The sequence below is a fragment of the Melospiza georgiana genome, chromosome 14 (assembly GCF_028018845.1).
Source record: "Melospiza georgiana isolate bMelGeo1 chromosome 14, bMelGeo1.pri, whole genome shotgun sequence".
NCBI lineage: Eukaryota > Metazoa > Chordata > Aves > Passeriformes > Passerellidae > Melospiza > Melospiza georgiana.
Genome location: NC_080443.1, coordinates 10895595 through 10910282, shown reverse-complemented (window position 1 = coordinate 10910282; position 14688 = coordinate 10895595). Strand labels below are relative to the sequence as shown.

General features: G+C 37.1%; 1 protein-coding gene across 2 annotated transcripts in view; it reads right to left on the bottom strand.

The window, feature by feature from the left end:
- Window positions 1–14688, bottom strand: part of FTO (FTO alpha-ketoglutarate dependent dioxygenase) — a 229248-nt gene that overhangs the window by 135930 nt on the left and 78630 nt on the right. Inside the window, exon 8 of one of the 2 annotated variants that reach the window (XM_058034317.1) lies at window positions 229–302. The exons of the other annotated variant lie outside the window; for it this stretch is intronic. Within the exon in view, the coding sequence (XP_057890300.1) occupies window positions 294–302 (9 nt within the window). The 3' untranslated portion in view covers window positions 229–293. Of the gene's footprint in view, window positions 1–228; window positions 303–14688 lie in introns of those variants that run through there. 2 annotated transcript variants of the gene reach the window in all.

Here is a 14688-nt window from a genome sequence, read left to right as displayed (position 1 = left end):
TAATAAAACAGAAGCAAAGCTTTCCAACTAGTCTTAAATCTTTCACATACAGTACATTAACCACTGCTGCTACAACAACTGGTTTCTTATGATAGGAAATGGGATTTGATTTCTAGCCTCTGCATACTTACTGAAAGCCTTTTTCTGACCTTTGGAGGGTTTACAAAATCATTGTTCGTTTTTCCTGCCATTTTCCCAGTTTCTTGCCATGGTGATCCTAATAGATTTGTTTAAGGTTCAGTACATTCTACTCTTACTAGCTGTTATATGCAAACTGTGCAATGAAGGTAGGCTCACGGGAACTGAAAGAAAAGAAATTATTATTAACTATTTTCTGAGATTCAGAGAAGTCACTGCAACATCTAAAACAATTTATTTTTAAAGAGCCTATAAAACAAAAGAAAATTCCTCAAAAGAGGCAATATGCTAGCAAGTGCCTTCTTTTATCAGACTGGAGACAAGTCATCAAATTTCATTTGAGAAGGAAGGACAATTTATTTTAAAGCTGTAGTATTCTCAAGGATTTCTGACACAGACCTCAAGAAAAGAAAAAGGTGCAGACTTGGAATATATGTCAGTATCATTAACTGCTGTATATTAGTTTTATCTACTGTTAACATCTTTTCAGTCAAAGAAAAAACATTTAAATAATGTTTCCCTGTCAAAGCTCTTAGGATGACAGTGCTAAAAAGTTAATCCCCATCCTCACAGATATTCTGGCAGTTTTGACGTACGTTGGCAAGGATGCATTTGCTGGCACCTTCCAATAGAAAATATTTACATGAAGTTTTCTTGTCTGAGGATTTTCTAGTTGAGTAAATAGTCCTCATGGTCTGAAGGATCTTATATGGGAAATTCTAATCATTGGACATTCATCAGTGGTAATTTACCAGGCTGAGAATTCAGATAACACTATTAATACTGCAACAAAACACATGAATAATCTGCAAGCCAACACAAAACTGCCTAACTGTTCTGGTTATTGATTGAGAACTTTCAACATAACATCACGGGGTTTAAGACAAACATTATGTCTGTTTTTAAATAAAATATAAAGAATAGAGAATTTTACAAAAGAAACATCATTTCTGTAGCATAAAAGGAATGGAAACTCAAGTTGCTGGTGTGAAACCATCGCCACAAAGATTTTACATTCTCCCCTACCATTATATTCAATGGTGCACATCAAAACTAAACATGTACATAACCCAATTATAGAGCAGAATGCTTAAAGTCAGACATATGCTTAAGCTCTATATACAAGTCGACATGCATTAAAATGTAGGCAGCCCTGCCTGGCTTTGAGGTATTCACTGCTGACAACAAAGGATGAATACCTGACTTGATAGATGAGTAGTTTGACCTAGAAAAACCTACAGCGAGTAGATCACTTCGACATTTCCAAAGAAACTGCAGGTTTTGTCTGCACTAGAAAGTTGTTCCATTTATCTATACCTGTGGAGCTAAAGCAGTACATTTTCCAGCCATATGAGTTTGAAAGTCATAAATTAAACCAGGTTGAGCTAATTTGGAAATAAGCATTACCTTCATGCCTATATAAGAATATTTATACCAGGGTCTTGAACCATATATTTAGGAAAAAGGAATCCAAACAGAAGTAATGCCCAAGTAATTTTTGGTTACTCTGGCATGCCAAAACTGAATGAATTTCCAATTGACGGGAAAAAAATTATTTTTACAGGATGATTTAAGCAGTTATGATGAGTCTCTGTGAGATTTTCAATATGCAGTTACAAACTAAAAAAATGTAAAAAGATCAACACTTTCAAAATATGTTTGCTGCATTAATTGGTTTGGCAGCGTTCTAAAGGTGAAGTATAAGCCACCTCATCATGGAAGAGCAACCAAACCACTTAAGATACGTGGAATAAGAGTGGCTTAGCATCTTCAGATGTATGGGTGACTGAAAGGTTACCCTACAGCCACATTCTCCCAGAGCATGGCCCCTCCACCTCTGAATCATCAATAGCACAAAGACTAGGCAGGCCTAGCATGCATAGTGGATTATATGAAGTGTAAAACATTGTGGGGAAAAAGCTTTTGAAAGAAGTCAGGAAAAAGAAATCACGCTTGCAAGAAGATCCAGCTGACAGGCCAGTCCCTAACAAGTGAATATGTTTGAGAACATTGTGAATGCAAGAAAAGAACACGCCTTTTGTTTCCAAACCTACAGTGTCTTTACCCCAACTGTTGCCTGCATGGCTGAACATATGTTTTCTGAACAAGAACTGAAGCAGAAAGTGTTCTTTGTTATAATTCACTCCTTTGTATACACCTCCCTTTTTCCATCTTGGTCACATGCAAACAGTAGTTACACCAAACACTTAAGTTCTGAAGGACTGCACAGCAGTGCATGCTTCAGTGATTATCTGCTATTGCTGAAATCAGTTGAGCTAAGATGCACTACAAGAGTCACTTGGCTAATCTGCACTCTGGACAGCTTAGATTTTGCAGTGCTGAATCACACTGAGCACAACCTGCACAGGCTCACTCAGCCAGCACTCCGAATTTGCATCATCAACAATCATGTGCAGTTCTAATGAGCACTGAAGAATTATACAACAAATGATTTTATGCATTCAGAAGAACTCGAAAGAGTACCCAGTAACTTTCTTAGCATCTCAAAATTAACATAATCATCTATTATGAATAATTTAGGGTGGAGGAGAGATGAGAGGAAAAAAGGATGGGCTTCAAAGCCAAAATTAGGCAATACTATCTCACAAGCACTGAAATGAACTGTAGTTCAAATTAAACACTCATATAATTTTACTGATTCTAATGAAATAATTTGAGATGTGAGGCATTGCTTTGACTCATCGAATTTATACTGAAGCCCTAATACTCTAAACTACACACCAGCTTCTCTTAAAATATTTATAGATGCAAACTTCTACCAAAATCTCTGAACTAAATCTGTGCTCTTTGTAGCACTCAAAATGCAAACTGGAATCTCTAAAGGTAACAGTAATAGTCACCAAAAAAAAAAAAAATTAAACATACACAAGCAAAGATAAATGGAAAGCAGTGAATGCTAGTGTCTGAAATCATTATTATATTTTTTTTAGTGTTTAATTATATGTCACATTACTAATTTTCTCAAACAGCACATCTCAATATCTGTTTAGTATGGAAAAGCCTAGAATATCAGCATTTTCCTCCCATCACTGAAGCCACTACCTGTTGCTATCAAGCTACTTACTGCCTTAGTCACAATGTCTTTTAACACACTGTCTAAAATATAGTTGTGCAGAAATTTGAAGTGCATTTCCAGTGTCATTAGTTTTATTGAAATAATTTAAAACAGAAAGCCAAGTTACAGAATGGGTTAAACACTGCAGAATGAAGAAGCTGCAAGCCACAATCAAATGAACCAGCAAGCCACATGTCCAGAAGTGCCTGTGGGCATGCTTTGTCTAAGACACATGCCACAGCAGAACAGCAATTTAGTACATATGCAAGATAACCACATACAGCTGAATCATATCTTCAAATGACATAAGGGGTTCAATACCATCTTCACAGCACTAAAGGCACCAGGTCTGTGGATATCCCTGTGAGAATGGGATTCTCACCAGGGTTTTTCAAAAATGAGGTTTTGTCACACTTGGCTCAAGTAACAACTTCATTACCCCCAGTGACACCACGGCACACCATTGTGAAGATTTAAAATTCATAATCATTTAAGCGCAGTAGTGATACCAGCTGTCATGGCAAAACAGACAGAAAGAGAACTGGGAGCACACTGCTGGGAAGAACACAGGAAATAAAACCAAAGCAGAGCCTGCTACACTACATGTATTTAATGTATGGGGAACATGACATTGCCAAGCAGCAAGGAGAACAACACCAGACATCGCCAGTAGTTGATGACAACAGCATTAGGAAATACACTTTTTTGGAAGCTATGATCCTCATTCCTCAACAGAAAACTAGGCTGATTTCAGTGTTCCATTCTCCTCCAGTTTTGTTACAGTACATAGCTATATTTGACATCAAACCATGGGCTAGGTACTTCACATACGGGCCATGAAAATGCTGATGACATGCAGTGTAAAATGTACAACAAAATGCAATGTACTAGCAAATATTAAAAATGGTGGAGCTGACAAAGGAGAACAAACAGAAAAGCCTACTGACTTAACTTACTTCTAACAGTTGCCCAAAATATGTACCATACCTAGTTTGAATTCAGTACTCACACTAAATATAGATTCCTCCTGAAATAGGAAGACAAATACTTACTCTTAATTCTCTTGCACTCAGAGCATGTTCAGGTATAAAGTTTTGCACGTGTCATTCTGACTAATTAGAGCATAAAACTACATAAACCTGTAATATATATATATATGCCACTTATATATGGACATTAATTTTCTATTACAAGTTATAAAGGGGAATATATCTTACTATTACATAAAGACAACACAAATGTTACAAGAAAAAAGATAATTGCAAAATTACAATCTTGAACTATAATTAATAAGTTGGCTCAAACTTTACATCCTGTAGGCTCAAAAGAAAACTACACTTTTATTTTCAAGAATTAAGAAAATAAAAAAAAATACACAAACCACAGGTCCTCCTAAACTAAAGAATATTAAAACTCCATCTAATCTTATATGCGTAAACCTATGTTTGCTGTATTGTAGACACACCAGGATACCAAACACTCACAGTTACTGTTTAATCACATTCCAGTTAATTTCAGGGCAGCATCATGGACCTGGAGCATTAACCCAAGGAACACTCACCTCCACCCCTTCCAAGGACACATCAACTCCCACTGAGGTTCTCATCCTCAGCTGCCAACTTCCATTCTCCAGGAGCTCACTAACATATATTGCTATTTATTTCTCTTCTGAATGCAGTGTATCTGTAAAGTCTACACTTTATAAGGCTGTTAATGCCAACTGTAGGCAGCTATTGATTAGTCTGATTGAGCTGTGTTCCAGTAAAATACCAAGCTACAACACTGAAGAATAAGATTGAATGCCCAACTATTTGAAAATTTCACTACATCAAAAAAAAAAAAAAAGCAAACAATTTTCATTAATATGACAGCATTCAATCAGGGAAAATAAACTTTAATCATCTGATTCATGTGCCAAACAAAGAAAACAAACAGTGTGATCACCAGATCAAACATACACAAACCTATGCACACTGATTTCTCTCCGAAACAAAAATCATGTGCTGCAGATTCTGACACCTCAACAGAGTTGACATTTGCATGAGGTGCCCAGAAATTAGGACAATATAATTTGGAAAACAGACAGTGTTGTTACAGCTCAGACACCCCTTAACAGTGCATTCTGTTACCCTGCACCACAACATTCCCAGCTCCTGCCTCAGCACTCACCAACTCTTCCTTCTACAGGCACGTGAAACAAGATATGGGTTCTCAAGTTCAGCTGCGAAGTCCAACTTAAGAGAGAGGTCAGAGGTGGCTGCCTAATCACCTCTGCACTCTTCCAGCAGGAACCCTTAATCCACTGGTAAAAAGCAATGTCAAGGATGCATTAACACAAACTGCCTCAGCATCCTTACCAGACACGTACTGAGGACATGCCACAAAGGACATGCTCTCCACCAGCCCAAAAAAGCTTTTGTGTCTCCTTGGCTGCTGCAGAAATGAAAAATGGCAATTTGTGGAGAAGGGTTTGACCTGTGTTCTCTCATACAAAAACCTCCACTGTTAAAATACATCATGACAAGCTGTGCCAGAGCTCTAAAAACCTCCATGTACTGTCACTGTCTACCTGCTTCACCCTGAGCTACAGGGCAAATCACACTTCAGAGCACATGTTAGAGGAACAGCCTAGGCAAACAATCACCTGAACTATTAATGTTAAATTAATAAAGTTATTAATAAAAAATATTTCTCTTCCTAAAGAGGAAAACATGTCATCTGATAAACTGGTGTCTCTCCTCAGCATTTGAATTCTGGAGTCGGTGTTCTTATTTTTTTTCCACTTTTAAATTTTTTATTTAGGATGTCATTATGCAATCTTTTTATGTGTACCAAATCAATCTTTAAGGATAACTACATTCCTCTAGGAAAAAAAAAAGCTAAAACATTTTCATTAGGATATGGACTGCTTTTAAACAATATTTGACTATTTTTTCCTATTCAGCAGCAACTCTGTCAAGACTGCATGCTCAAAGACTCATTTACTGCCATTTTAAATACTATACTTTTCTTTTTGTTTCAAGAAATTTTTTCCTAAATATTTATTAAAAGAGCTCCTTAAATATCAAAATACCACTGTGTGCTTGAGTTCTACATAATCTTTTAAGGTTGGCAGATTTCATCCTGTTTAGAACTAGTCAAATCAGTTATTGCCATACTGGAGATATCACTAGATATAGCAAGTTGCTCTTGCTAGAGAAGTACTGTAAGAAAATGAAAACCCAAGACAAAATGTCTCTGCCAAAAGCCCAAGAGCATAGCAGTTACTAGGAGGAAAAGGAGTATTTTAAGAAGCATTTGTGAAAAATTGTCACAGGATTTCCATTTAAAATAGAACAACCAAATACTATGAGCTTATGTTCATATTGAAGAGTTTTCATCCTGAGAAAAAAGTGATATATGCCCCCCCAAACGGCTCCATTTATGACCCTGTGCAGCAATTAAAAGCATGACTGCAACTTTTTTCAAGTTATTTTGGCCTAAAAAATCAACTGAAAGTGACAGCCAAAAATTACCATCATCACTGGGTTTGAAATCATGTGAAATCCTGGGTCTCAGGGCAAAGTCCAGATAATCAAAACAACCTGTAATATTTCAATCTATTTCTTCCTTCATACATTGGTGAAAGGTTGGAAAAAAACTTCAAACTCTTGAAGCCATTTCAAAAGGCTATGCTTTGTTAATTTTTAACTGATTAAAAGCACTGAGAATACTATTTTAATTTGACATTTTGAGAAAGTCTTAACTTTAAACCTATTCATCAACACAGAAACAGTAGCTGGCAAATTGTTTTTGTAAAGGGTTTGGGGTGGAAAAGAGCAGTTCCAGCTTTGTTTACTACTTTTCAGGCTATCAGGAACAGAAGGAGAAAAAGCTTCTTCATTTTGTATTATTTGAGGTGAATCCATTAGCTCGGTTAAAAAAAAAGAAAAAAAGAAAAAAAAAAAGCATCACAGGTCAAAAGAACAAAATGACACACAAAATCCATGGCCAAACTGGCTGTCGGTTGGATGCACAAGAGTAATGCTAAACAACTGTGGTATGGAGACAAAATATGCTTTCTTTAGGAGACTTTTACAATAAGTTATTTAAGCCTTGTGAACAGCCTTGCCTCGCACCCACCCCTCACACATTAATGAAAACAAAAGGGGCCCATTTACATTGTAGCCCCGCAGTGGGGTTAAGCATGTGACCTTAAAGTATGGTGCTCTTGTGCTTGGTGGAAAGGTTCTTGACAATATAAACAAGAATTACTGCTGTTAGAGAAAGGGAAGACAATTAAAAACAATCTAGGATGCATGTTGTACAGCTGTTCAAGTTACAGCCGCGGCTGACCCCGAAAGATGCTACAGGTTTCACTTCAGAAACTTGGGACGTTTTAGTTTTATTAAAGTAATCCTTCAACAAAAACTGAATTCGTATGAAAAACATGAGGTTTTATATGAGTAACACAGTGAGAATTATGTATTGCTGGCAAAACATGCCATTGCTGCAGTTAAAAAGACGTTGTGGTCTGCACATCTCTTTCCAATACTTAAGCTTGCCAACAGCTGAGCAAAAAGGAAATCTCTGTAATGAATGCTAAGAGAACCTGTTGAGAGAAAAAACACTGTTCTTGAAACAAATGAGACTTTGACAGGTCAAATCACAATCAAATCTGTCTGACAGACCTTTGTACCCAGGCGAAAAAAAACCCAACTGAGTGATTTCAGCAAAACTCGGCAGGCGCAGTGGCCCAAAATAGATCAAATTGCAGGACCAAACAGCCACAACATTTTTTAAAGCTTAATTTTGGATACCATTGATTCCAAATGCAATAAAGACAGACTGTAATTATGGTCAGTAGTTTCTTTAAACATGCCTACAAATTTTCTAATAACCAAGAAAAGACTTAATTTTTAAAGAGAAAATGATAGAACAATCTTTTTTTCCCCATCAGTCGCTAAAACTAATTGCCCTAATATTGTCCTTAAAAAATAGGGTTAGAGAGGAAAAACTTCTGAGAAAATAACAAAGATCTTGGCTAAGTTTCATAAAACCACAATTTTCCTGCCTGTTTGATCTTTGTACAGTCAGCATAAGCCACTGAAACTCCTCCACAAATGAAAGGCATTCATGGGAAGCCATCAGAAAGCATTGCTTGTCCTCTGGGACCCAGGACAATAAAAGAAAAGTTTGTGTCTGCCACGTGGGCCTGCAATTCAGCTTAAATGAACAAACCATTGCAATATCCTTCAGCTTTGTGAAAACGATACTTCCTACTTTTTTTGGAAGAAAGGAAGTCATATATAAACAGAACAAAGGGAAGAGGCAACACAAGTAGAGCCTCTCATAATAAATATTACAGTGAAAGTTTTGCTCATCAAACTAAGATTAAAAACATATTTTAATCTCCCAAGTTTTATGCCTTTGATGTATGTTCAAGAGGAAAGCTTATATATTTTGTAAGATTTACAACATTTCTAGTGGGAATAGCTTCGTATTTCAGATTTCCCCCCCTCTTTCTGAAATTGAGAATGCATGGGGTTGATTCTATCCCTTAATGCTGTGTCATATCAAACACTTCTGTAGAGAACAGAAGTTAGGATGTCCTTTGGACATTTTTCCCCCACAAATAGGCCAGTGTTCCATTGAACAAAGCACTGAAAAGTCATTATAATACTGTAATGGTAACCTATGCAACTATGAAATACTTCTTAAAATGCCAGCTTTCCTAGACCACAGGAAAGTTCAAACATTTGCATTAAACTCCATAGCACAGAGAAGCACTAAACTGCACTTCCTTGTGGTGCTAAAATTAGGAGAATTAGGTTCTACAGCTTCAGCATAAAGAATAGTAATTTATTATCTGTAATTTCACCACCTCATGCCCACAACAGTCTGATATGACACATGAAGCCTTAATTTTCACAATTACAACACAAAAAGCATAAACCTTATAAATCAGGGGCCCCCTTTGTAACATCTTCTGTGGAGTTTTGCACTATTTTCTCGACCTCCCATACAACCTTTCTGAGCAGCTTTTCTTGTTCTTTCTTGACATAGCACCCATTGCCATGACAAAAGAACCTGCTCTTAAAATCACATTTTCTTGCTGCAACACAGTCAAACAGCTGCTCATTCCCACAGCCTTTAGTGAAGGCAAAGCCAAATACATCAATGATCCCCTCAGATGGATTGAGGCAAAATAGGTGAAAGTTTCAGTCTAAGCAACAACGAAAGACTGGATGCTTTCCCTGGTCTTGCAATGCTGTTGGCTTTGGTTTTATCTACCAGCCATTAACTTTGGGGGACATCATCAGAAATTCTCAATTATGGTTTCACAGACACAAAGTCAGAAGAGCAAAGGTGAAACTTGCCAGATTTGCCATTTTAAGGAACTGTTACAGTGAAGATAATTGTACTGTATATTGGTAGGACTTAGTTTAATATTTAAGGAAGATCTGTTAACTTCAGAGAAATATGAAACTGCTGTGGAACTGTTACAAATGAAGAAAACACTGGGTGGTAGACAGGTGTGTACTCAGGAGGTGGAAAGGAGAAAATGGGTGAGGGAGGAGGTGACAGAATCTTCCCAGAGCTGTGTCAGCCTCTGGAGAGCTGATAAAGACCCCTCTCCTCTGTGCCATTCCAAAGGTATATGGACCACATAACTGCCTTTCCAGATCCTTTCCACATCTTTCCAAGCACTCCCAATCAGCCCATTTGATTCCAAAGATACATAAAAGAGAGATGTAGAAAGTTGTCCAGAAATGGCAACTTGCAGATAAAGAAAAAAAGGAGGAGGCAGAGATTTCAAGGACAGCAAGAACCCACCACAACACATTGTCGTTCTTAAGGAAAATAAGTGAAATGATCTAAGAGAAGAAAGGGATATCCTACCAGAAAATTAATATAGATTTTAACTTAGGAACAGCCAGTAAGAGATTATTTCAACACTATAGGAAAAACAACAATAAATTTATAATCAGAAGTGCCAAAGCTGGAATTACACCAAAGAAACTTCAAGGAGTCTGACAGGGAAGGCAGGTGTCTTGTCAATAAATACTGTGCCAGAAGAAGGTTCAGGCACAACTTCTTTAGTCATTTGCCCAAAGCAAATAGCAAGCAAATGAAAGTGTGAGAATAATAGGATTCTTGTCTCCTACTCTCTATTTCCCTTTATGTTGCCATATGGTATCCATATCTGGGAGGATAAGCAGTACTTTGTACCCTGGTGTTTCAGTTTTCATGACACTTTACAAGTCTCATTGCTCATTTCACCGCTTTCCACGAGCTACTCCTTAATGACACCCAGCCATTGCTTCCTTTGCTTTCCTGTAAAAACAACATACTCAGGAAATAATGAATGTATATTTGTCTCTTTCAAGTAACTGCAGCTCCACTTTAGTCGTTTACTTTGCAATAAACTTTTTAAAGAGAGCTGTTTTCTTCCCAATCAAAAAAAAAAAGCCTGTATATCTTAAGGGTCACAATACACTAATTTAAAAAAATTCAAATAATGTCTCATAGCCTCACTTCTGAGCGATAACCTACATTAACTCCTCCACCTCAGCAAAGAAAAAAATTAAATCACAATACAACAACTGAGCACTCCATAGTTCATTTTGACTTTTCAGCCCAAACAGAAATATCCAGTGACTGGCATAGTTCACAAAAAGGACTATCAAATTGCTTCTAATGGTGAGTTCTACAAAGCATACTTTGCTAGAGGGAGTTACTTAAGAAGTAATTGTGGAAACAAGAAAGAATTGGCCCAGAGAAGAGGAGTGTAAGCTTATTAACAACAGCACCAAGTCCCAGCTGGAAGCAGCACCAGAAAAGGCAGAGCTGTTTTGTCTCTAAGTGCAAACACTGAACTCCAACCACGGGTCAAGGCTGAGCAGTTTCACTGGGAGGGGAAAGGAATCCTCCAGAACTAGAGGCCAGGACCATGACCAGGTAGAAAATAAACCAGTGATGAAAATTACTCAAAGGGTTATTACTGTTTGGCAGGGAAATCTCTCTCTTCTTATTCTTCCTCTGTGCCCAACCTGCTGCAAAGCCTATATGAGAAAATTCTGTATTTTTCTGCACGACAGTAGCTTCCGAAGCAGGTATCAAAACTTGTGTTTAAGAAACAGAATTGTAGGCCTAAAATTTTAAGATACTTTAAGTCAAGATATGGCAAAGCTTCTGAAAACATATTGTTCATAATCAATTAGGAGAAAGGAAATTCCTAGGAAATTTTGAGTTTTTCACCTCACCCCAAACCCCAGATTTTCACAGAATTTTAAAGTCTATTTCATTCACAAACCATTGCAACTCTCTGGAAACTATCCTAAAGGCTATTTTTTCCCTATGGTTAGAAATGTGAGCTACAACATGGTCTAGGAGAGATATTCTAAATTTCTCACCTCAATATGATAAACTTGAATATGAAAAACACACACAGAAATACAAGTTAGATTTTTTTTCTTTCCTAACAATACAGTAAAATTAATATAGCAAAGGGAAAAGATTCATCACTGTTCATAAGAATTCATTCGCCCAGGGAATTTTTTCATCTGTCCTCTCCTTTACTTAGCTAGACAGAAAATAGATTTTGCTGGCTATGTTTAATTTCCACAGCTGTCACTGTGATCTAAAACATTTATATTGGAGCAATCACATTTATCCTCAGGAAATCAGGAATTGGAGTACCAGTTCAAACACTGCATAGTCTATCTGCTATCTTCTGACCCCAGTGGTGTCTTAGATTTAGGAGATGTACAGTGCAAATCAGCAGCAAAATATTTTTTGATTAAAATTTATTTGAAAAATGCAATTAAACAGTAAAAATGCAATGAAACAGCAAAAGTTGACATGGTTTATATATGCTTATTGACTGGGTTAGTACAAATATAAGGCAAAAGTAGGTGTAAAATGAAAAGAGGATATAATTAATATTTCTGACATAAATCTCTAAGCATGTTGTAATATCTAGTAATGTAAGAATATAACATATATTAATGTCTTTAATTTGAATGTCCAGTAATGAATTTAATTTTATAAATTCTGATTATGGAACAAGTCACCAAAAAAGAGCATCACAGGCAACATATATAGCCTTACTTCTAAGTCGTGTTACTTAAGCCCATTATGCAAATTTTCAAATTCTTGTTTTTTAAAAAAAAGATTACAGCCCTTCTACAAATATTTATGGTTCAACCCAAGAAAATAAATGGTTGTTTGTGATAAATGTAAGAAGGAATTGAAAATATTTCAGCAGACTTTGAAACAGGACTACCAAAATTCTAATGCATTATATATTTGTACAGAACATAATCTTCACCATAAAAACAGTTAAGTACATTGCTCTAGATATACCAGCTAAATCAGCAAACAACTTTCTCCATCTTTCAAGAAGCAAATCTTATTTAGTAAGCTGGATATTATTCTCACCTTTATTTGTCTATTCTTTCAGTCTTACTTGCTACCCACTAATTTATTTCCTTCCCCTATGCCTTTTTTTTTTTTTTTTTTTAGTATTAAAAATGGATTTACACAAAACCAATAAAGATTTTCAGTAAAAACATATTCTGGTTTTAATCAGGCAGTTCATCACTTAAAATTTCACACATACACACTATTGTAAATGTTCTATCTGCAGACTTTCAAGCTCGATGTTCGGCTACTGTGAGGCCATAACACAACCACTCCCTTCAAGAAAGCTGATTCAGGACTATGTCAGCAGACAAAAAACTATTTTTGTGACATATAAAATGAAATTATATGTTCACACAGAACTCACATTTCTAACTAATTGTATCATTTAAATTAGTAGTTTACACATTTAATATCCCCAGAGCAAGACCCTATTAAATGCTGCAGCCAAGTTTAAGAGATGAAAATTCAGATCATCATATTAGTACCTTAAATTCTTTTAACCTTAGCATCCTTTGCATTTTCAAGACTCTTTATACTTCCATTATATTTATTCCTATTTTTCTCACTTGATTATTGTTACTCCCTCTTTTCTGCAACTTATTTCCTCCCAGTTTCTTGCTCTGCTCACAAAACCACTTTGACCTTTAATTCTGCCTCCTACTGAACTACTTCAAATGCTTTCAATACATTTTGTGGTGCCAGACTACTCACAAAAGTAGGAAAAAACCCTATTTCTAAGCATAAATGAAACTATTAAAATGGAAGTGAAACATTAAAGGCACAAGGAATGAAGCCAGTGCAGTATTTAGTATTTCCACTAACCACAGGCCAGCAGTTGAATGGCAGTCAGCACTTTAGCAATCTTATAACAGAGAAATCATGTAGGAAGCCACAGTGCAGTGTGCAGCATTCCCCCTGGAGCATGTACAGGAAAAAAGTAGCCCTCAAATTTTAGCATGTCTGCTTTTTATCCCACAACATAGGAACTAATTGCCCTCAGTGTCTGAGCTGGATTCCTTGCATGCTGGAGCAGAACAAATACTGCTTTCTCACCTATCTGTCACAGCAAACATGAAAGATTATGACAAAAACAAACCAGCTAATCTTAGCACCTCACTGAGCTCAGAGCAAAACACCAGGCAGCAGAGCAGAGAGAAACCCAGCACACACAGACAGTGAAACAACCATCAAATGAGTGGCCAGACAGGATACTGGCCTCTGTGCTGCCACTCATTTATCCACCATCCTTTCTGCTGCAGAGGAACATGAAAACACCCACAGGTCTGGTACCCAGGTTAAGTGTTTAAGAATTACTACAATATGTTTCATCTTTCTGGCAGACTGCAGGACTTCATCCAGCAGTTCAGGCATGAAGCCCATTCTGGTAATTGAGTTAAAACTGAGCTTTTTTACACCAGTGAACTCAGGTCCCAGCTCTGCAAAGGAGACACTGCTAACATTTGTTCAGACTAGTCTGATGCTGAATTTTCTTAAAGCAGTAAGTCAGGAGCAGTTATGCTTCTGCTGGAAAAGGCAGAGGGAGGTTTGTCATACCCTGATGCAGCTTCCAAGGCTGGCATCATTTGAGCTGAGAACAATCTACAGGCTCAAAACATTTCCCCAACCAGATGACACACTCTCCTTCTGTTTTTGGCTTGCTAACTTTATTTAGTTTCCTTGGCTCTTTGACCATCTCCTTTGTTTATCTGCAGGTCCTAAACACTGCAGAGGGATATGCTGCACCAACATAATTCTCCTCTAACTGGGTTTTTGCAGTTTCAGGTACTACCAGAGAAGTCTTGGAGTAACACCAGTGAGGGAACTCTTTCAGGTCTTCCATCATGCCCACACTTTTCCAGATTTGGAGTAGGTGGAATGACCACAGCCTGAAGAAATCCCCAGGTGGAACATGTACCTCAGATTTGCAATCAAGGAATGGTCACCTTTGCAGAAGGGAGCAAAGCCAGTGTCACAGCACTTTGGTGTACACTGGCAGTGGCTGTAGGACACTGTAAAGGCTTTGCAGGTGGACACAGGAACTCAGCACACCTGGGCACATAATTGAA